Below are 20,792 nucleotides of genomic sequence, written 5' to 3' on the forward strand. Positions count from 1 at the left end.
CGCCCGGGAGTCGTCAGAAGTTGGTGCTTCTGGGAGCAGCTCAGCAATGTCTTCACCTGTGACTCATCTCTGAGTAAGCAGGAAAAGGCTCGTGAACTCGAGGGTGGGACATGGGGAAAGGGAGGGAGGCAGTCACAGAAGAAGATCAAGGGGAAAATAAGGTGGCAACTGCAGGTGCCTCAATGGCTTTTGCCCGGGGTGGTTGCTTCCTAAAATAAATGAGGCTGCCTGCCAGGAAAGTTGTGCACTGCAAGCTTCAAAACTGAATTTAAGAAACTGCTCCATAGCCAACTAACCAGGAATCAGCGCTGACACTACAACCATGACACATGGATGCAGAAGCAGCCCACGGTGTTGTGACAATCTGGGTATCCTGACACACACCACCATGACTCATTGCATGGTACGGGTCTGGGAAACAGTTCAGCCCCACCAGGGGAATTGGGCAGGGGGCAACACTCACCTTTTGCTTCTCTGGGGGCAACACTCACCTTTTGCTTCTCAGGGGTAAAAGAGATGGAGTCCCTGAGATTTGGGCCCACACTGCAGACACCACCAAACTGCTTACTGGCCACTCAGCCACAAGAACCGCCATAGGGCATTTGGCACCCTCCTAAGACACCAGGAGAACAGAAGAGGCAGGGGGAATTCTAGCTTGATGGAGCAGCCTGTGTTTTACCTGAATCCAGGGAACAACCCCATACTAGAAAATGGGGTAGGGGCCGCGCACACCCAGGCTCACCTGAACCAATGTGAAATATCAGAAAGAACATGAATGAAAGCAGTTGTTGAATCATAGCTCAGTGACAGAGTGTAAGCTTTTCATTCACAAGGTCCTAGGTTCAACTCATAGCACATCCAATGAAGAGAAGCAGCACTGGGAAAGATTCCCTTCCTGAGCCCCCAGGAAGCAAACACCAGTTACAGTAGAGGGACAGTACTGGGTTAATATTAGAGCAGTTCAAAGGCTCCTGCAAGGACTTTTGTTTCAGCTGCTCAAAATGAAAAGTATCAATGGTCTTGACTTGAGAGTCCTAAATATTGTGATTCTGCAGCGCCACCTGCTGACTTGTCATGTCACAGCCCTTTATAAATTATGGAACATTTCGTTATACTGTAATTTTATATCGGGGTCAGTTTCTTTTGACAGGATTCTCTGAAGACAGTTGCCCTTTTTTCAGGACAGTCATCTTACGGTAAATGTGAACTTTGGCATGCAGGGATGCGGGTGGCACTGTGGGTTGAACCACAAAGCCTAGGGCTTGCCGATCAGAAGGTCGACAGTTCGAATCCCCGCAACGGGGTGAGCTCCTGTTGCTCGGTCCCAGCTCCTGTTAACCTAGCAGTTCAAAAACATGAAGTGCAAGTAGATAAATAGGTACTGCTCCGGCGGGAAGGTAAACGCGTTTCTGTGCGCTGCTCTAGTTCACCAGAAGCGGCTTAGTCATGCTGGCCACATGACCCGGAAGCTGTACGCCGGCTCCCTTGGCCAGTAAAGCGAGATGAGCGTGCAACCCCAGAGTCGTCCACGACTGGACCTAATGGTCAGGGGTCCCTTTACCTTTACCTTGACAGTTTCCAGAAGGGTAGCTACATGTTAGCCTGTGGTAGCAAAAATAACAGCAACAACTAGGTATTGGTGCACCTTAAAGGCTAGCAAATTTATTATGGCAGAAGCTTGCACATGCCATAGTCCACATAGTCGGTTTAAGGCTCTTGTGGGCCAGATCATTTTATCAGAAATAAATTGTCGCAAAAACACAATTTAGGAGCATTGGTTATTTGCTTGGTATAGTTATACTCCATTCTCTCTCACGAAAGCTGTGAGAAGTATTTTATCCTCACAATGGACCTAGTGAGGTGGCTTATATTGAGTGGTAGTAACTTGCCCAAGCCATCTGCTCTGCCTCAACAGCTGAGCAGAAATTTGAGCCTTAGTCCTCGCCCCCCCCCCATCCACATCTCAGCACTTCAGCCACTGTGCCACTCTGCTTTAATAAGGCTGTAATGAAACTTAGGCCTCTCTGCATATCAGGAGTGTGGAAACGGAAGCTTAGGAATGTGCTCTGCCTTTCCCCACTTTACACAGGCTGGCTGCAGGAAACTCTGGTGTAGCCATGGCAACACAATTGCTATGCAAATTATTAAGATTTCCTCAGCCATGAGTAAAAGGGCAATTATGCTTCTCCATAGTTTACTAAAATGAATAATAATCCTATGTTTTGCAATAAAACATTTCTTTTTTCTTTGTAGAGACAAAGAAATAGACAAAGGCAAAGGAATGCAAGGACAGCGTACCTTGTTATCAGTTTCCCACAAGGGCTGACCACAGGGAGGTTTAGACCTTCAGTTTAGGGAGTTTCTCCAAAGCGCTTATGCCTCGGGAATTTGGGCAACTCTTCCCTTAAGCACTTAGTATTTGCCTTGCTGAGAATTAATAGACAATTTGGGGAAAATAACTAACAAGGTGCTTTGTGAAACAGCTTACTTCAGTATTGTTTTATAAGCAATGAGCAGCCATGCCCAGCATTGCTTAGGTATTCTAAGAAACAACAAAATCAGTGCAGTTTAGAAAGTTTCAGTCCAGTATCTTGATTCACAATACAGTGGTACCTCTGGTTACGTACGTAATTCATTCCGGAGGTCCGTTCTTAACCTGAAACTGTTCTTAACCTGAAGCACCACTTTAGCTAATGGGGCCTCCTGCTGCCGCTGCGCTGCCGCCATGCGATTTCTGTTCTCATCTTGAAGCAAAGTTCTTAACCTGAGGTACTATTTCTGGGTTAGCGGAGTCTGTAACCTGAAGCGCATCTAACCTGAAGTGTATGTAACCTGAGGTACCACTGTAGTGTTCAATTGTACCCAAAATTAGATGAAAACTTGTTTCTTGAGCTCAGGAACTATCACACAGAATCTGGTTATGATATCTTAAGAGGTGTCCAAAGAACAGAAAAATGACTTTCTGAATAGTCTTGCTTTCCTTTTCATCCCTCTGATGAAAGGACTGCAGCCAGGTGACTTATAGTCAAAAGACAGCTGTATTTGTTCGGCTGCAGCCCATTGGGACTAGTAGGGTGCAAGGCAGAGAAACCAACAGTAGGTGGAGCCAGAGTCATTGAGAGGCAGAGCCAACTAATTCTACCTTTGTCTCGTCATCTTCCTTGCTGAGTTCTACAAGCACAGGAGGACTGAGATTAAGGAGAATGAGAGAGCACACAGCCAGTGCTACCCCTCCCCCCAAGGATGGGTTTTAAGTAAGAAGACTGGCAGGTGAGATTGGCAAAGGGCAGACTGAGGTTGCTGGGGCAGTGTCCTGTTCACCTTAAATGTATGTCAAATGACGGAACATGTGTGCCAAATGAAGTGATGCCCTTATGTGTGGAAATGGCTTGATGTGTTGGGAAAAGGCTGCAAAAGTCTGCTACTGTGGTTGTTACACTGCAGTTCATTTTTTCTAATATATTTTGTTGGGGTACAGTATTTGCTCAATGTGCAAGAGAGAGAATAACATTGTCAGTTCTAGTTTTTTTAACAAGAAATTGTATGCGTTACGCATGATGCTTGTGCTTTTAAGTTTTGTGAACTTTAAAGATATTTTTTATTTTGGCAAAAACTGTGAAGAAAAGAAACAGTAAAATAGAAGAGTGGTTTCTTGATAAATCAAGCTATCTCAATGACCACTAGGGGCATTTTCATTTATGAAATGAAGCAACAAATTATGGGGGGGGGACACAGATCCTGGGGACCCCCTTTCAGACTGCAAATTTTGTTCCCAGTTCATCAGCCCTATGTCAAAAATAATACATCTGTAGCTTGAGGCAGCTATGCATAACATCCAGGCTCTCGCGTAAACACAGTTGTTTATTTTATTTATTTATTTATATTTATATATTTATGTATGTGTGTGTGTTTTATATATCAGATAAGTGACTTGCAGGAACAGCCTCATCAGTGTAATAATATTCCAAACATTTGCACGTTTCAAATCTGTAATGAAGAGAGAAGCTAACTTCTTACAACATAGTGTTGCAGTCTTCCCCAATGCACCCACATGGTTAATAAGCACGACTAACTTAGGGCCACATTTACACCAGACATTTAAAGCAGTATGATACCACTTTGAACAGTCATGGTTGCCCTCAAAGAATTCTGGGAGCTGTAGTTTGTTCGGAGTGTTGAGAGTTGTTAGGAGACCCCGATTCCCTTCACACAGCTACATTTTCCAGAGCTGCCTAGGAAGAGGGATTGTTGAACCCTTCTGGTTGAAATGGGGATGGTTTCATCACTACCTTAAAAAAATTATAAACACGTCACTTGTCCCTGGGACAGTAGGGGTTATAAATCAAATAAATGGCTAACTAATATTCTGAGTCAATTTGAAAGGGCTAATTGGCAGAAGGAAAGAATGGCATCGTGTTCCTTGTAACTGATTGGAGTACAACTAAAATAACATTACAGAGCATCACTTAAACCCTGATTGCAAACAACAGTCTTTTTCCCCTGATTATACCTGGGGGCGCTCAGCCACCTCCCAACAAATTTTGAGGAGGGCTGTAGCCCCTTCTTGCAGCCTTCAACTTCTAAATGTACATCATTGCATGGTAAGAAGCCCAAGGAAGGCCGGCTAAGACATTATGCTGCCTGAGGCAAAAGGCAAGATTCTCTCCTTATTCCATGTATAGAAGTCGACAAGACTGCAGCTGAATGTTACTCTGGCACAGGTTATGGGCAGCACCTCCATCATACCTGAGTTCAGCAAACTAGCTGGCACATAACATCCCATTCTGCTCTAAGTTGCTCAGCATCTGCTGCCTGAGATGGCTGTGCCATTTGACCTAAAGATAGGGTCAGCCCTGAATCAATCAAGATCGTACGTGGGAGAATATGCTAGGCTGGCCAATGTGATGCATTTCTGATTTTATTATTTTATTGGTGCTGTTGCCCAACCAAGGGATAACAGAAAGTTTTGGGCTCATGCAACCCGGAACAGCCACCTAGTAGTAGTAGCAGTAGCAGAGTGTGAGAGAGCAGGTGCTTCCTTCCCCTTTCTTTTCTCCTCAGTTGTCATCTAGGGGTGGAGTGTGGGCAGTTTCTGTCCTCTGTCCATGCTGAAGCAGAAGCAAAGTGGAAGGAGAAAAACAAAATATTTTTGAGAGAAAATGTGGGTTGGGTGGGTGAAGAGACCAGAAAGGGGTGGGACTCTTCACACTTTTAAAACAGTTTAGGAGTGAGAGGATCACTTGATAAGTGCGCAATCACCGCCGCCTGAGGAGAAAATGAGAAATCCATGAAGTGCAGGGCCGGCTCTACTATTAGGCAGAGTGAGATGGCAGCAGATGCTGAGGAGCGGAGGAACTGTACGTCACATGATCTGCCCCCAAGTGAGACTGCTGGGCAGCAGAGGATTCTGGCCATTGCCAGCGTTGAAGTAAGATTCATGTGACAGTCTGGTTGGCTTTGATATCTGAAATGTGGAGGATGCCTTGGGCCAGCCCTGTTGGAAGACTGTGGCAGCTGTCCAGATTCCAGGCCCTCTTCTGAAGAGAAGCAGCTTCTGGTGCTACTATGACAGAAAGATGAGGGAGGACAAGGGTGGGAATGGGGTCAGAGTTGTCATCTGTCCTTCCCATCTTTGTTTGACTGTTCTGAACAAGAACACACAAATAAAAATTATTATTATTATTATTATTATTATTATTATTATTATAGCAGCTGTGAGATGCAAAGTCCATTGTAATCTGCAACAATGTAGGGTTCAGTGCCTTATCTAGTAATTAAGAACGACAAGTGATTTGTGTTCTGGAACCAATCAATTTCCAATGGCAGGTGCAGTGCAAATAATATACCATAAGCAAGGCAGGAGCACCACACACGTTAGGAAAGAAACAGCAGGCCAAAAAAAATGGCTTCTAATTTCTACCTTCATCTGCCTGGTTATATAGCGAAGACAAATCTAAACTGTTTTAGCTGCTCTTTTCTTTTTCATCAGAAGAGAAGTTTAAAGAGTGCAGGACTGAAGAAATATTTCCACAAAGGGAGTTGCAGGTCCGCAATACATGCTCCCTCAGTTCCCCTCTTCCCACAAAGCTTGACACTGGCAGGAGGTTTAGTTGAGATTGTAGTTCCTTTTGTTAACAGGAAAATATGGCTCATGCTGTCAATACATACACTGGGGCGTGTGCCCCCGGGGTGGGTGTTACCTGGTTTCCTAAGTTCAGCGTTTGCCAGAATAGTATTCTTAGGGGTCCTATGCAGAACCCTCAGTGGTCAGGCCAAAACATTGTTCCGTTTCTCTACCACCTCCAATAAACCAATAGGGACCAGTGTTTGCAGTACTCTGAAATATAAGATACTGCACACAAACCTACTCTGGGGCCTTGTTGATGTGGTCTTTTTTGCCTTTAGTGTACTGAGCTGCAGAGCAACACAGCTGAAGAGGGTCCTCTCTATGCCATCGACAAGACCTCATGCTTGAAATCAGCATGGTTTCCAAACTGGATTCAGGAGTGCCTTTAACAGGGCTGGCCCGAGACATTTTTCTGCCTGAGATGGAACGGCAAATGGTTGCCCCTCACCTTTTCCCCCAAGCAAGGTGCATAGTACCCAAAGCTGACCAAGTTACTTTGATGCTTGAATGAGAAAAATACCACAAGCATCTCGCCTAGGGAGTAAGAATAAAGCAATACGTTAAAGCACTACTAATGTGCAGGCCTTTCATGACACCCCAAACGGGCTGCCTCACTAATGGCAGGGCTGTCGCTGGCCTTTCACCATTGATGTCTGGGGTCAGACATATTGCCAAATTATATTTCGTAAGCACAGAGAAAACTGAATGCAAGAAAGGAGCACAGGTGTCCTTTGGCCTGCTATTTATCACTCACATTTCGTGACTGGAGGGCACAATGGCCCTCAGACAAGCTGCCTCACAGGATCACTATAAAGCTCAAACAATGCTCATTTCTGCGCTCACTGGAAAGTTGGCATTAGAAATGTGATCATCTTCCCTCAGAACACAGAAGCTTAATTTCTCACAGGATTTTCCTTTTTCCAAGGCAAAACACAAAAGGTTAAAATAACATCTGGTTTATTGGATTCAGACCAATCCGCCCAGGTTTTATAAAAGCTGCTAGCATCTTTTTTGACTTGAATTCAAATATGTGCGCGGGGGCGGGGGGAGAAATAGGAGTCCTAATAGTTGCTAACCAATATCCACCCTCCACTTAGGAATTTGATTTGGGAATGCAGATAATGAAAGACTCTGGATGGTAAGTACGTTTGAAAACTTGAGCTGTTGAAGCAGTCATAGAGCTGGGAAATTAGCCAAGCAATGGATAATAGGGTTTATAGTCTGACTATAATCTTATCCAGGTTCTCAAAAGAACACCTGGGGAAATAAAGGTGGGGGCAGAGAGAGGGTGTGAGATGAGGAGGGGGCTGTGGGTGCCAGCTCCACCTGCATGTCCCCATTGATTCCACCCCCCAACCTTTGAGCACTGGGTCAAATATATGCATGGATTATCAGCATACAAGTAGACGATGTGTGGTTGGAATGTTTTTTCCTACTAAATAGATTTGACACACCCTTTACTAATTCCTTTTCACCTACTGTTATGCAATTTTTAGTTATTCAAACATACCAAATGCTTAGCTATGTCTCTATTGGCTTGAAAGGGATTTGTGTTCATAACTCTTACCTCCAGTAATTTGAGAGTGCTATTTGCTTCTCTCAGTCCACTAGAGACCATTGCCTTTATTTGAAACAGGAAGTGAATAGTCATTCTGAACATAGGAGTAGGGGAGAAGTGCAACTCCACATACTTTCTCAAGGTCCGATTACTTTGGAAACTTTTTTTGTAAATAATCACACCCATGTTAAGTGTGTGTGTCTGTGTGTGTGTGTGTGTGTGAGAGAGAGAGAGAGAGTGAGTGAGTGAAAGAACACAATCATCTAAGTTTCTCTAACTTATCCCACTGTCTCTCTTATATTTTGAAGAAAGGCCTCACAGAATTTATGATTCACTCAATTCATGCATTTGACAACCCCAACATCCTCACTTTTATATAGATGCTGGTATGTGCACACCTATGTAAAATCTAGCATTTTTCCCCAGCTGAGACAACATCTGTTTGGGTGAGGCTAAAGTACTAGATATAAATTACTATAAGCTGCAGGAAAACCTTGTTCATCAAGGCCCCGGTACCTTTGTGCATGGAAAGCGGTTTCATCCTATCCCTCTACTCTTGGGTGTCTATACATTATTCCTTCCCCAAATCCATTTTTTGAGTTCTGGGACTTGAAAACAGTCTGGGGACAAACTCCACTAGCTCTGATAAAATTTCCTCTCTACCCCAAGTGATATTACACGCATGCTATTTCTTTCTGCATTTACCTCCCCCCTTCTGCATTTTTTCTTGAGCAATTACTGGTTAAAGTCTTTCATTTTAGGTAGATGCATGGCACTGGAGAACAAGTATGCAACCTACTGATTTCCCAACACCCCAAAAATTCTTAAACCTGCATAAAGGATAACATCTCTTTCCTATTGGCTTTTAAATTTCTTGGTATTAGAGGGCCTGGCACAGGCAGAAAGAATACCCAGGTTCAGAACCTTGCCAGTTTAGTAATATCTAGCCTAGTCTGTTAAGGCAATTTGTTAGCACAACTGAAAGACTAGATGAGTTATTCATTAACAGGACCCCAGCTTGTTTCTACTGCTATCTGAACATGCTATCTGTTATATCTGCAATGATTATAATTGGAGGATGGGAAAAGAAAACACCACCATAAAATACAGAACTAGTATACACCATCTGAAAATTTATTTTCAGGAATTCTGTTCTTAAGCTACGGAATAAAATGCATGTCATATGCAGGAAAGAGGCTACAGTGAACATTTGAACACTAGACAACTAGACATAGATAGGACTATAGTTTGCTTTATGCAGTCGCTGACACAAGTTTGCTCATTCCACTGAAGTAGGATCTTTCCCTTTCACTCATTACTTCAAAGTGAAGGGGTCGCCTGCAGAAGTTGCATTCAGCAGAGGAGTGTGGCTTCAGCTCCAGGCCAACTTCCTTCCAAGTAGCTAACAGATTCTCTGCAAGAGAAGGAAACTCTGGTAATTGCAGAGACAAAGCAAACACTCTTGCTAATCTGTAGCATGAAGACACAAAACAACTAATACAAGGTTCATCCTTATTAGCTTTCTTTAACACAGTAGCCTTGAATTTTAAAACCCTAATGACCCCGTTATGTTCAAAGGTTTCATGGCCCTTTGCCTGTTACAGGTTTACTAGGAGAGACAACCTCAATTCTTGTATTACCTGCTAGACAATATTCCCTTTTGGAGGAAGCCTCCAAAACCCTACGCAAATCTGAAATGGAGTCTCTAAAACGGTTGGATGGAGCCTTGTACGCCTCCTTCCAGCAACTCCTGGTGCCAAACGTATTGCTCAACCTTCCTTTGGATCACATCAGTGAGGCCAAGAGGGGCAGCCCAAGCCTGCGCCACAAAGAGGTCACTTCAGTTTGATTTCACCCCCAGAGGTGAACTCCATTGTCTCTTGAGACAGATGAATGCCAACAACTGTTTAGTAAGCTTGTGTGTGTTAGGACAGAAATAGCAGATTTACTGGCACTAACCCAGTACTTGAGGGACGCAGGTGGCGCTGTGGATTAAACCACAGAGCCTAGGACTTGCCGATCAGAAGGTCGGCGGTTCGAATCCCCGTGATGGGGTGAGCTCCCGTTGCTCGGTCCTTGCTCCTGCCAACCTAGCAGTTCGAAAGCACATCAAAGTGCAAGTAGATAAATAGGTACCGCTCCAGTAGGAAGGTAAATGGCGTTTCCGTGCGCTGCTCCGGTTCACCAGAAGTAGCTTAGTCATGCTGGCCACATGACCCGGAAGCTGTACGCCGGCTCCCTTGGCCAATAAAGCGAGATGAGTGCCGCAACCCCAGAGTCGGCCACGACTGGACCTAATGGTCAGGGGTCCCTTTACCTTTACCCCAGCAATCTAACCTGATCACAAAAAAACTTTACTGGTCTCAAATTCAGTTTTATATATTGCACTGTGTAAGCTTATGTACATTTTAGGAAGTGGTACTTGCAGTCACCCATCCTGCTTCTCATGTTTATGATAGTTCAGCCTTAGGGACAAAGCACATTTTTTTCTGTAGGGGTAACCCTATTTGAGCATTAATTACTTAGGGGATTCCAGTTACATGCGGGGGTACAGCAGGGCCATGCTCCACATAAAAGGCTCCCCATGCATGATCAGGGTTTAAAGTCACATGGGGGAGTCTGAGTGTAGAGTGGGCTCCTAGCTTCAGCCTTCAACCTTAATGAGAATAAGGGGTGTTGTGGATACGGCAGCCCTACTCTCTGCCACACGTGATTGGAATTGTGCAAGCAATAAGTGCCCAAATAGTTCTTTAGCACTATAGTCAGAAAAGTGTTAGGAAATGATGCTGTGCTTTTATGTCTTTGTTCACTCACCAATAAAATAGTTCATCATTTGTGGTGTATGATGTGGGGTAGGGGCAATACGTAGCAGCTCTTCCCCACGTGGCACAGTGGGGTAGTTTATCGCTTGGACGTAGATGCTATGCTGGCTCATCATTTTGTCACAGATCTCAGTATTTTTAGCAGCATCTGAAACCTGAGGCAGAAAGATTATTTCTAGACACATTTCCAAGACTGTAAAAATACATTATTTGCACCACCAAGGACCAACTAGGTGTTCCCATGACCAGACTCCCAAAGTTATAGTTACAAAGACCTGTACTTATAGACACTGCTAGTTGCATGAACTATTAACCAGTAAGATACAAGCTAAAACTAGGAGGCAAGTGCTTTGGGGTGGGGTGGAAGCGGAAAAGGCAGGGAGAACGAAGCACATGTGTGTGGTCCAAGAAGGCCAGTGATATACTCCTGTGCCACTTCTCTTGCCAGGGAGACCTCAGGGTATCCCCATCCCAGGTTCCTTCAATAGACCATGTGGGCTTCATAACAATCTCTTCCCTAATCAATGTCAGATTGCTGTATTCTGTGGGTCCTGGGCAGGAAAGCAAAGAAATGCAGGTTGCCATCAATCTCCTACTCTCTCAATCTGTGTTTTATGCATAAATTTAAACTGAAACAGTGGGGGGGGGGGGATTGCTGAAGTCATAACCATTAAGATGCCTCTTGGGGAACTAGGGAAGATACCATATTCTACAGAGTTCAACAAGATAAAGAATGTAAATGCATACAGATTTAATTATGAAATTTCTGTGGGACATAAAAGAACAATGGAGTTTTTATGTACAGGATTAAGTCTTTAAATATTTACCCTGATAGGAATGATGTGACTGGGACAGTGCACTACAGGGAAGCCAGTATCCATCAGCATCTGTCTCATGAGTTTAACATTGCGTTGATGTTGGCGGCGAAGGACTTGCCCCTCTGCACTTTTGAGGATTCTCACAGACTCGAGAGCGCCAGCTAAGAGCATGGGGGGCAGGGACGTTGTAAAAATAAAGCCAGCAGCATAGGAACGGACAGTGTCTATCAGAGAACATGTACTGGCCACGTAACCCCCTACACAGCCAAAAGCTTTGCCTGCAGGAAAAACAAGCAAAAGGTTATTTTATCCTTGGCTTACAGTTCTTTTGATACCTAACCACTAATTTTGGTAAAAAGCAGATGTTTAACAAGCAATGCAGTATTTTGATCCCTCTTCTACAGAAGAGAGCTGTTTTAAGTCTTCATACAACAGAGTAAGGTGGTATGTTCAATACAGAACTACCACCCCAGTTTTAAATAAGCTGCTTAAAGGTGTGCACACACAAACACATGTATACAGGGAAAGTACATAAAGAAAACGCCTGACCACATCTGAAAAGGCAGACATGAAGCCATCTTTGGGGAATCAGTACATTTTGACATCACATGGCGACGCTTAAAAACAACTGTCAAACAGGTTTCAGTGGCAGGAGCAGTTTTCTAACTGGCCCACCAAGAGGGCTTCTAGGACCAAAAAAAATAGGAAGGATTAGCACAATATTCAGTCCTCTCTACTAGTTTTGCTACTTTGTGTTAACAGCGTCTTACTATCTACAGAGAAAGCATACCTTGTGTAAACCAATACCTCCAAAGGGAGGTACTCCTATATATCACTTGCATAATAAGAGCAAGTAGTCTGGGGTGGGTACAACTTTGCAGTTGTTATGTAACACCAACTGCCAGTTCATAGTTCCTTAAAATTTATGGAGGTAAAGTGCTTCCACTGGTACATTGTTTTTACTGCAGCTTTTGAAATTGCAATAAGCATAGCCTTAACTGGTAAAACTTGTTGCCACGACATACATTTACTACTTCTGTTCCTACCAAATCTCCTTACACAACTCCCACGTCAGGTTTCAGGATTAAGAATGTTCTACTTTACAGAGTTAAGTTCAAGGTAAAGATAGGAGGACTCTGTAAAACAACCAACATTTTCACATACATTGATTTAATGCAGGAATGGAGGATCTACCACAAATACAAATTATCCTTGCAAATGGAATTACAAGGGTATGATCATTCTGTTTTATGACTCATTCTTAGTCACTCTTACTCAAAATTAGAATGAACAGCACCAGTGTGCACATACCCAGCGTTCCAGAGATGATATCCATTTTATTCATGACCCCATCTCTGTCTCCTATGCCTCCACCGTGAGTTCCATACAGCCCAACGGCATGTACTTCATCTACAAAGGTGATTGCCCCATGTTCATGAGCCACATCACAAAGCTCTTCCAACGGGCAGACTGCACCTAAAACAAGGTAATAGTAATATATCAAGTTCTTGCATTTCAGAACCCGTGTCTTCCCAGTTTTCAGGACCTGGAGCATGATATAGCAAGCATACCATCCATTGAGTGAACAGTTTCAAATGCAACAATTTTGGGAATAGATGGATCCGATTTTTTCAACAGTTCTCGGAGATGGCCAACATCGTTATGGCGAAAAATGTGCTTTGGCACTCTGCTGTTTCGAATCCCCTGAATCATAGAAGCGTGGTTTCCTGCATCCGAGTAGATTTCACAACCTGAGGAGGGAAAGAGAGAGAGAGAAGGCCAATCAAATACTACATTGCAGCTTGATCATCTGTAACTGGATAGGATTAGGACAACTCACTAATCCAGCTAGAGAGAGATCGGGTTATCCCAACCTGAATGTAAAGAAACCTAGAGCAATAAGATTCTTGTGGGAACCTGTCAAACAAGATACCTGTATCTGAGGGAAAGGAGGCAGCAGGTTCAAACCTTGAACCCAGATATTACCCAGCTGGTCCTGCCTTTTGCAAGTCACCTCAATTTTCAAATTCTGTTCTTGGAATTTTCCTGGCAACTATTGCTCAAATCCAGAATTGTTAGGAGAACCCCATTCTATGATTCTGGAAGGGAAGCAACATCACTGAACAGGGTAGTCTTTTAAGCAGGAAATCTAGTGAGTGAGCAGGGCAGGAATGATCCAGTGTTGCCTTGGTACCGCTGTGGCCACACATTATGTAGGAAGTGTCATTAGATACCCAGAACATAGGAAAAATATGTAAAGAAACAAAAAACCAAAGTGGTACCTTCAAATTCAGCTACCATACAGCCGCATCTTATACCCATTTAACTTGCGCAGTTTCAACAAGCTGGCTGGAACTGTGCAAGTTAAATCCAAGCCTGGTGGAGAGGTTAAAAGTTATGTTTTTGCTAGGTCTGCTTGGGGTTACCCAGTACGTAAAGAGCTTTTAAGCTTCCTGTCTTGTCTGCGGGGGGAATGCGCGCTCAGAGCACCAGCTTTGGGATTTTTGCACACGATCTTGTGGGGCCATCCAGGTTCCTGCAAGATCTCACATGAACATCCCTAGCCTCCCAGAGGCAGTGTGCCAAGCAGGATGTGCCCAGCAAGCTTTTTTTGCACTGGGTCCACTTGGGGCTACCTGGCATAAAAAGAACTTCTACATTTTCTGCTTTTACTTGGGAGGCAAAGCCTGCCCAGTGCACAGGCTATGGAAGTATGGGGGATTCTCTCTCCTCCTCACCTGCTAGCCGCCGGGGCGGCTCCAAGGGTTTGGGTATAAGCAATTTTCATGTATACACAGAATCCTTGGAACAAAACCCTAGACGCTATGCGCTTGCATTGTACTTGCATTTTGTCTTCACACATCTAGTTTGGGTTTTTTCAGTTCAAAGCTTTTGATACAATTTCCATGAGGTGACAAAAACATGCACTTAACCTGGCTGGATTGATTAAACTGCTAGCCACGTTCAACTCCAAGCTAGTTTAAGTGTTTGTCTTTAATTAATATGGGGCAATCTTGATGCAATTTGGTGTTTTACAGTATTTGAAATGAATGTACCACGGAATATATATTTTTAGCAATTCCTTCAAGGTACAGTAGAACAGCATATTCATGTTAGATTTACCTGGCAACATTTTGGCTAGTGTGAAGAGTGTTGAATCATTTGCTACAAAGCAAGAAGAGAACAACAGAGCAGCATCTTTTCCATGGAGATCAGCCAATTCTTTCTCAAGATCAACATGGAATTTACTGGTTCCTGATATATTCCTGGTGCCTCCTGCTCCCGCACCATGCTGTTTCAGTGTTTCCCTGTGAGGAAGGTTCCAACAGGGTCATTAAACACAACTTGAAGCAATCTCACATTCGCAAATAAGTTGCATTCCCATTCATGTAGGGGATAGTTGGCCTGAGTGATAAAGCCAAGCACAAACTAGGATAATTTGGGGGGGAATTTCATAGGTTACCAGCTTGAGATTTCTTAAAAAACATTCTTCATTATAAGCAAACTACTTGTGGTAATTAGAGGAGAAGCATTCTGTATTAAGAAATACAGTGGAACTCCATTTAATCTTTTAAAACCAGTTTGGTGTCATGTGGAAATATGATACAGGTGGGTGGCTCATTACAAAGAAAAGACAGTGACAAAAGGTCCCCTAATAACCAAAGAGGACCTATAACTTAATAATTTGCTTGTAACCAACAATGGTGTTGGGTGGGCTTCTAAAAGACACAATGTAATTAGCCAACATTTTACTGTCAATTAAAAAACACTTACATAACAGCTCCACAAACTCTAGGATGACGACTCATCCCAAGATAATCATTGCTGCACCAGACAGACACCTCTTTCTTGCTGCTATGGGATTCTGAATAGTCATCTGCCATGGGAAAAACCTGGGCTCTTCGGTTCACAGTTTTGAACACACGGTATGTATGATCTTTTCTTTTCTCATCAATTTTTTTCTCAAAGAACTGATCATACTGGAAAGTAGAAACAGCTAGAAGAGGAAGGCATTAGCACATGTAAGCAGCTAGAACAACCAACAAAGTTTATACAAGCTTTTGATTTCCATCAAGTTAAATAAGACTGTGCCTCACATTTCGGTAAGTTCTCCTGAAGCAGATGAGACACCCTTTCTGGTCTCTGTTTCAACATCATATCTTGGAATTTCTTCAACAAGCCATCATTTGGATTTTCCCCATCCATCTTAGTGTTTACCGCAACAGTACTTTCTGGTGTTTTGGCAAATTCTACATAGCAAGGTGGCATAAGAAAATTAAAGTAGTGATTGGACAGCTCAAATTAAATTTCATGTGTAAACAATGCAGTTGTTTTTAAAAAATGTTACTGTAACTGAATGAAGTAGTATATTTAATGATTACAAGTACTTTTTTTCTTCAGAATAAGTCCTGGCAGTGCTGGGGATTCACATAGGGGATAACTGTTTCTCAGCCCTCTACTGTTCATTTCATGATAGGTATCTTCCCAGTTTTATGTGTGTTAGTTATTTTCAAACTCAGGACTATCCCACATTTCCCCCCAAAAATCCAACCAATAAAACACAGCTGCATGAATCTACTCTAGTTAACTAGACAACAAAAGTTCATAGTTATACATGAACAACTGCTTAGCACTACACTGGTGTCCACTTGCTTTCTTCCCTGTATTGTGGCCTATTCAAAGTCCAAGTCACTGAGAATCAATTAGTGTTTCCCTAAAAGTAGCCATGCTTTCAGAGCAGAGGCAAGTGAAAGTCTGTTATTTTACAGTGCATTTAAAGCAGCATGTGAATTAACTGTCCCAAAGTGTTTTCCTCTATTTCATAACTGTACTTACAGGAAACACCACCATTAGAAAGAGAGATCTTTGGCTCAGACAGGTTTCAGAACTATGATCATTATTATTACACCAACAACTAACTGTAAATAAAGCAGACAGAAAAACCCAAGCCAATGGATGTGCAACATGTGGATTCTGCAAGAGGTACACAATTTAAAGAGCTTGAGAAACTTGGACTAAACTTTGTTCAGTTTTGTCTCCTCTCTTTAAAATCTACCTAGCACGATTAGAACCAAATTTTATTAAACCTCCAAAGAGGTGATACCTTTTCTTACTGCTTGCATTTCTTCCACATCCTCCTGGAGTTCCAGGCTAGCTTTGCGGAAAACACTGCTGTTCCCTTCGTTCATCTGAGCTGCCAAGAATGGGCATTTAGTCACAGTGGCTTGGCTAGCACTCTGGCTAGCGGCAGGTGGGTGGCTCAATGGAAGTTGGGATCTGCTTATGTTTCGTTGGGCCACATCTGGTGAATTTCTGGCCTCTTGAATAAAAGAATAAAGTGTTTAGTATGCAACAAGGGTATCTGAGGTACTCATTTTGATAGGGGTGCTAGTTGTATCTGTCTTAAAATATATTTTATGTGTAATACCTTAAATATTATCCAGATACTGTAAGGATTGAAAACATTTTCATTCAGAAGCGCTGTTTAACTAACCAAACTAAAAAAATACTCAGAGAGCGGAAACACTACACTCTCCCCCCTGCCCAGCAACATATCAAACTATACTCAGAAAACTAAAGGGGAACACTAAACAAACGGACCAGTATTGTGAAAAGAAGAAATGGATGAATCGTTACATCAGTCCCATTATTAGTTTTGACATAAAGTATATTTGAACACACGACAGTTTTCTTTCATTAATGAGAAGTCTGCTTTTTTAGAAATATTTTAAAAATCAGGGTTATGCCTCACAATAACAGTGTATAACATATAGTTTTAACTGACGTCTTCAAGAGAACCAGTAGCACACTCTTATGTACATTTACTTAAAAGGAAATCCAACTGAATCCATGGGATTTACTTCTAAGTTACAGTATATAGGATAAAAGCCTTAGACTGCAGTCCTATGCACACTTTGAAGGGTTGTACACCTCATTTAATTAAGTGGGATTTTCTTCTAATGAAAAACATAGATTTGTACAGTTAGTATTTCCTAAGTTCTTGCTTCCTGAAGTTTCTCCTGCCAGGCTCTTGCCTTTAGTTAGCACTTCCTGATGCAGTGATGAAAACATATTTCAACAGCATGTAGAAAGCCTGTGATTATAGATATTTTAAGCAACAAAAGCAAAGTTCAAAAAAGGCAAAACTGTGGTGCCAGGTCATTTGCCATTTAAGATGCCCCTAAATCAGGAATGAGGAACCTGAGGCTCAGGGGCAAATGCAGCCTCTCAAGCCTATCTGGCCCCTGAATCTCTTTGCAAACCACACCCCGTGACCAACCACACTAGCCATTCTCCTCACCGGTCCCACTTCATACACTACTGCATGGCTGGAACGTGAACTTTGATAATGCCTTTTGCTTGCCTAGACAGTGTGTGTGTGTGTGTGTGTGTGTGTGTGTGTGTGTGGAAACTAGGGTACTGTTCAAAGGTAACATTTCCATTTGTTGCTTTGCCCAGTTCTGTCTCTGCCCCCCCCCCCTACTGCTGGCATGTGGGCCCTGGAAGGTTGCCCTGCAAAAGCTTCATCAGTGTCATCCACCGTATGCAATACTTTTTAAACTGTTCTTCACCCTTGTTCTTAGATTGTACAGAGAGCGAGTTACAATATACTCTGGCCTCTGTAACTGGGAAAAGGACGTTCAAAGTTCAGTCAGCCTACCACTTTCTCAAAAGTGAACTTGGCTAACATCATATTGCCTTGAAATAATAAACCATTTCCAATCATACTGCCAATAAAAAGTTAATTTTAAAATGTAATGCATCACTTCTATTATAATCACCACGGGCAAGATCCCATATCAAGGAGAGTTGGCACTGTTGTGCAAGCTATTTGCTATTCAAGCAGAAGTTGTATAACAATACAAAACAGGGTATCACAGATTAATTCTGTTTGACATGTCTATTGCCCTAAGCTGCCCACTCACTGGATTTGGCCATTGCACTACATTAAGAATGTCCCCCCCACCTTCCCCAATTGTATGGCTGTTGCACTCACAGGCTGCCATTACTAGATCTCACCCTATGTTTCAGAGTACTGTAAAGGTAAAGGTAAAGGTACCCCTGCCCGTACAGGCCAGTCGTGTCCGACTCTAGGGTTGCGCACCCATCTCACTTAAGAGGCCGGGAGCCAGCGCTGTCTGAAGACACTTCCGGGTCATGTGGCCAGCGTGACGAAGCTGCTCTGGCGAGCCAGCACCAGCGCAGCACACGGAAACGCCGTTTACCTTCCTGCTATAAAGTGGTACCTATTTATTTACTTGCAACTTAGGGGTGCTTTCAAACTGCTAGGTGGGCAGGAGCTGGGACCGAAAGACGGGAGCTCACCCCGCCGCGGGGATTCAAACCGCCGACCATACGATTGGCAAGTCCTAGGCACTGAGGTTTTACCCACAGCGCCACCCGCGTCAGAGTACTGTAGAATAAATTAAATTGCTGAACAGGTACAAACAAGCAGGCAATTCTAGGAGGTTTAACTGATGAATAAGATCAGGCCAATGGTATTGCAACTCCATTGGGTTCCAGAAGTATGCTCACTGCTGTATTTCAATTTAGTAAGGACAACATTTCAAGAAAGTTTCAAGTTATGCAGTATTAAATAGCAAAATCGCAAAGTTAAGCCTTACTCTCACTAGTTGAAGTGGTTTCTTCAGTTTGCTGACAGTGAGCAGATGAAGTACTCAGGGCACGTGAAGCAGGCTTAGTCGCAACTTCCATCATTTTAGGGCAGTTTTGGGCATAGAAAAGAAGGGATTTGCCAGCCTTTTGCAGGAAAGCCTGGGATACCCTTGACAGGAATGGGCAGCGGCGAACAACAGCTTCCATTTTTCAAGAGTTTTCAAAAGTCTTGCTGAAAATAACAAAACAATGTAGTTTAACCTCATACAAAGATGCAAGAGAGACAGTCTGTATACAAGACTTCTTCAAGAACTACTGGGGTCACTTCACATATGACAAACATATAGATGACCAGCATACATAGGTTACTGACTTTTGGATGTGTTTGCAGCTTTTAGATGCACACAAGATTGTTAACATATTACGATCTACACACACAGTTGCAGGTTCAGTCCTACAAAGGACAGCCCTCCAGTTCAAGATGTTTACATGAAGCAACCTTTAAGCAAAAGCAAACAACAGAAAACAAAAACATAGCGCCACCAAAGATTAAATAGCTGCACATGCATTGAGCTACAGGCCAAAATACCTGAACCACTGGCATAGTAATTCAGCAGTGGATAATTTCACATATGACCCCTTGACTGACAAAAGGAAGAAAGAAAAACTGGGAGGATAGGCAGTCCAAAGAATCTTGACTCACCAGTTCCAGAAGGGTAGCCTACGGATCTGTTGCAACGTTGTGTGCAAAGAGTCTTGCAGCATGTTAAAACTTACAAAGACTTATTACGGCATAGCACATTGTGGACTACAGCCAGCCTTGAGTGCTTGCCCAAAATGACAGATAACGCTAGATGCCAGTATCTGGACAGGCAATATTTCATGGGTTCAGTGAAGCGAGCTCTAGCCCACCTAAGAATATGCCACAATGAACTCGCTAACCTGCAATACCTCGCCCCACCCCGCCAACACTTCTGTTTTCAAGGCGTTTAAAAACCAGGGAAATTATTGGTGTCGGAAACCCCCATCTCCTAAGTCTCCTAAGAAAACTGACACCGGCAGATCTAGGGAGGCTCCATCCCCGAGGGCTGAACGAGATCGCCCCAACCCGGCCACTTCTTCCTCCTCGTCTCGGATTCTTTTGCGGGGGACCGAAGTGAAGACTCCTCTGTGGCCGATCGCAAGTGAAGGAGGGCCGTGTCTCTCTCCTGGCGCACGGAGGAAACGAAGAGATGGGCACAGAGGGATCAGGGGCGAGGAGGAGGAAGAAGAGGGGGAGAAGGACCACCCCCCGCTTTCCCTCTCCCCTCCCGGCCCCTTTCGCCCAGGGGCAGCATCCGTGCTTTGTAGGGGGAGGAGAAGCCCCTCCGCATCTCGCCCGGACTCGGCGGCCAAGGGCGCCCCGAGCGGCCACCCGCTTCCCCCGCCCCGGACAGCTCCGTCCATCCGAGGCCGGACAAGGTCAGGAGCGAAGAAGTGCCGGCTGGGCCGCCGCCGCCGCCGCCTCGGACACGAGCAAGCGAGGGCTAAGCGCCGCTTCCGAAGGAAACCGGGCCTCCTTCCCTCACGCGCCCCCCGCCGCCATCCTACCCGCCTCCCTCCCCCCCCCCCCCCCACTGGTCCCTTACCCGTCAATTAGCGTCCCTCCAACCCTCGTCTTCCAGCTCTTTCCGCTCTGTGTCAACCCAGCTCCGGCCGCCGCCGCCTATATAGTCGAAAGCAAAGGGGCACCACCGCGCACGCGCACCCGAAGACGCCTCTCCCGCGGCAACCCCCCCCCTCCCGCCGCCGCCACAAGAGCCCGGCCGCCGCGCATGCGCCGGGATTGGCAACTCGCCCTCCTCGCGAGG

The 20,792-nt window shown here is 44.1% G+C and overlaps 1 protein-coding gene across 1 annotated transcript; it reads right to left on the reverse strand.

Annotated features, from left to right (window-relative positions):
• Positions 1-8,798: 8,798 nt before the first annotated feature.
• Positions 8,799-20,792, reverse strand: ALAS1 (5'-aminolevulinate synthase 1). The gene is made up of 11 exons (XM_083721257.1): positions 20,571-20,792; positions 18,951-19,174; positions 16,430-16,645; positions 15,423-15,575; positions 15,100-15,322; positions 14,449-14,633; positions 12,897-13,076; positions 12,637-12,801; positions 11,335-11,603; positions 10,500-10,662; positions 8,799-9,099 (listed from the first exon to the last, which is right to left on the reverse strand). Exons 2-11 carry the CDS (start codon positions 19,147-19,149, stop codon positions 8,939-8,941), a joined length of 1,914 nt encoding a protein of 637 aa, XP_083577383.1. The 5' UTR covers positions 19,150-19,174; positions 20,571-20,792; the 3' UTR covers positions 8,799-8,938.

This window comes from Podarcis gaigeae (assembly GCF_964106915.1).
Source record: "Podarcis gaigeae genome assembly, chromosome: 2".
Taxonomy (NCBI): domain Eukaryota; kingdom Metazoa; phylum Chordata; class Lepidosauria; order Squamata; family Lacertidae; genus Podarcis; species Podarcis gaigeae.

Coding starts and splice junctions, on each gene's coding strand:
- ALAS1 (XM_083721257.1), bottom strand. CDS start 19,149: ATGGAAGCTGTTGTTCGCCGCTGCCCATTCCTGTCAAGGGTATCCCAG. Junction 15,576..16,429: donor AATGCAAGCAGTAAGAAAAG/GTATCACCTCTT, acceptor CTTGCTATGTAG/AATTTGCCAAAACACCAGAA. Junction 14,634..15,099: donor AGAGTTTGTGGAGCTGTTAT/GTAAGTGTTTTT, acceptor CCTTCCTCACAG/GGAAACACTGAAACAGCATG.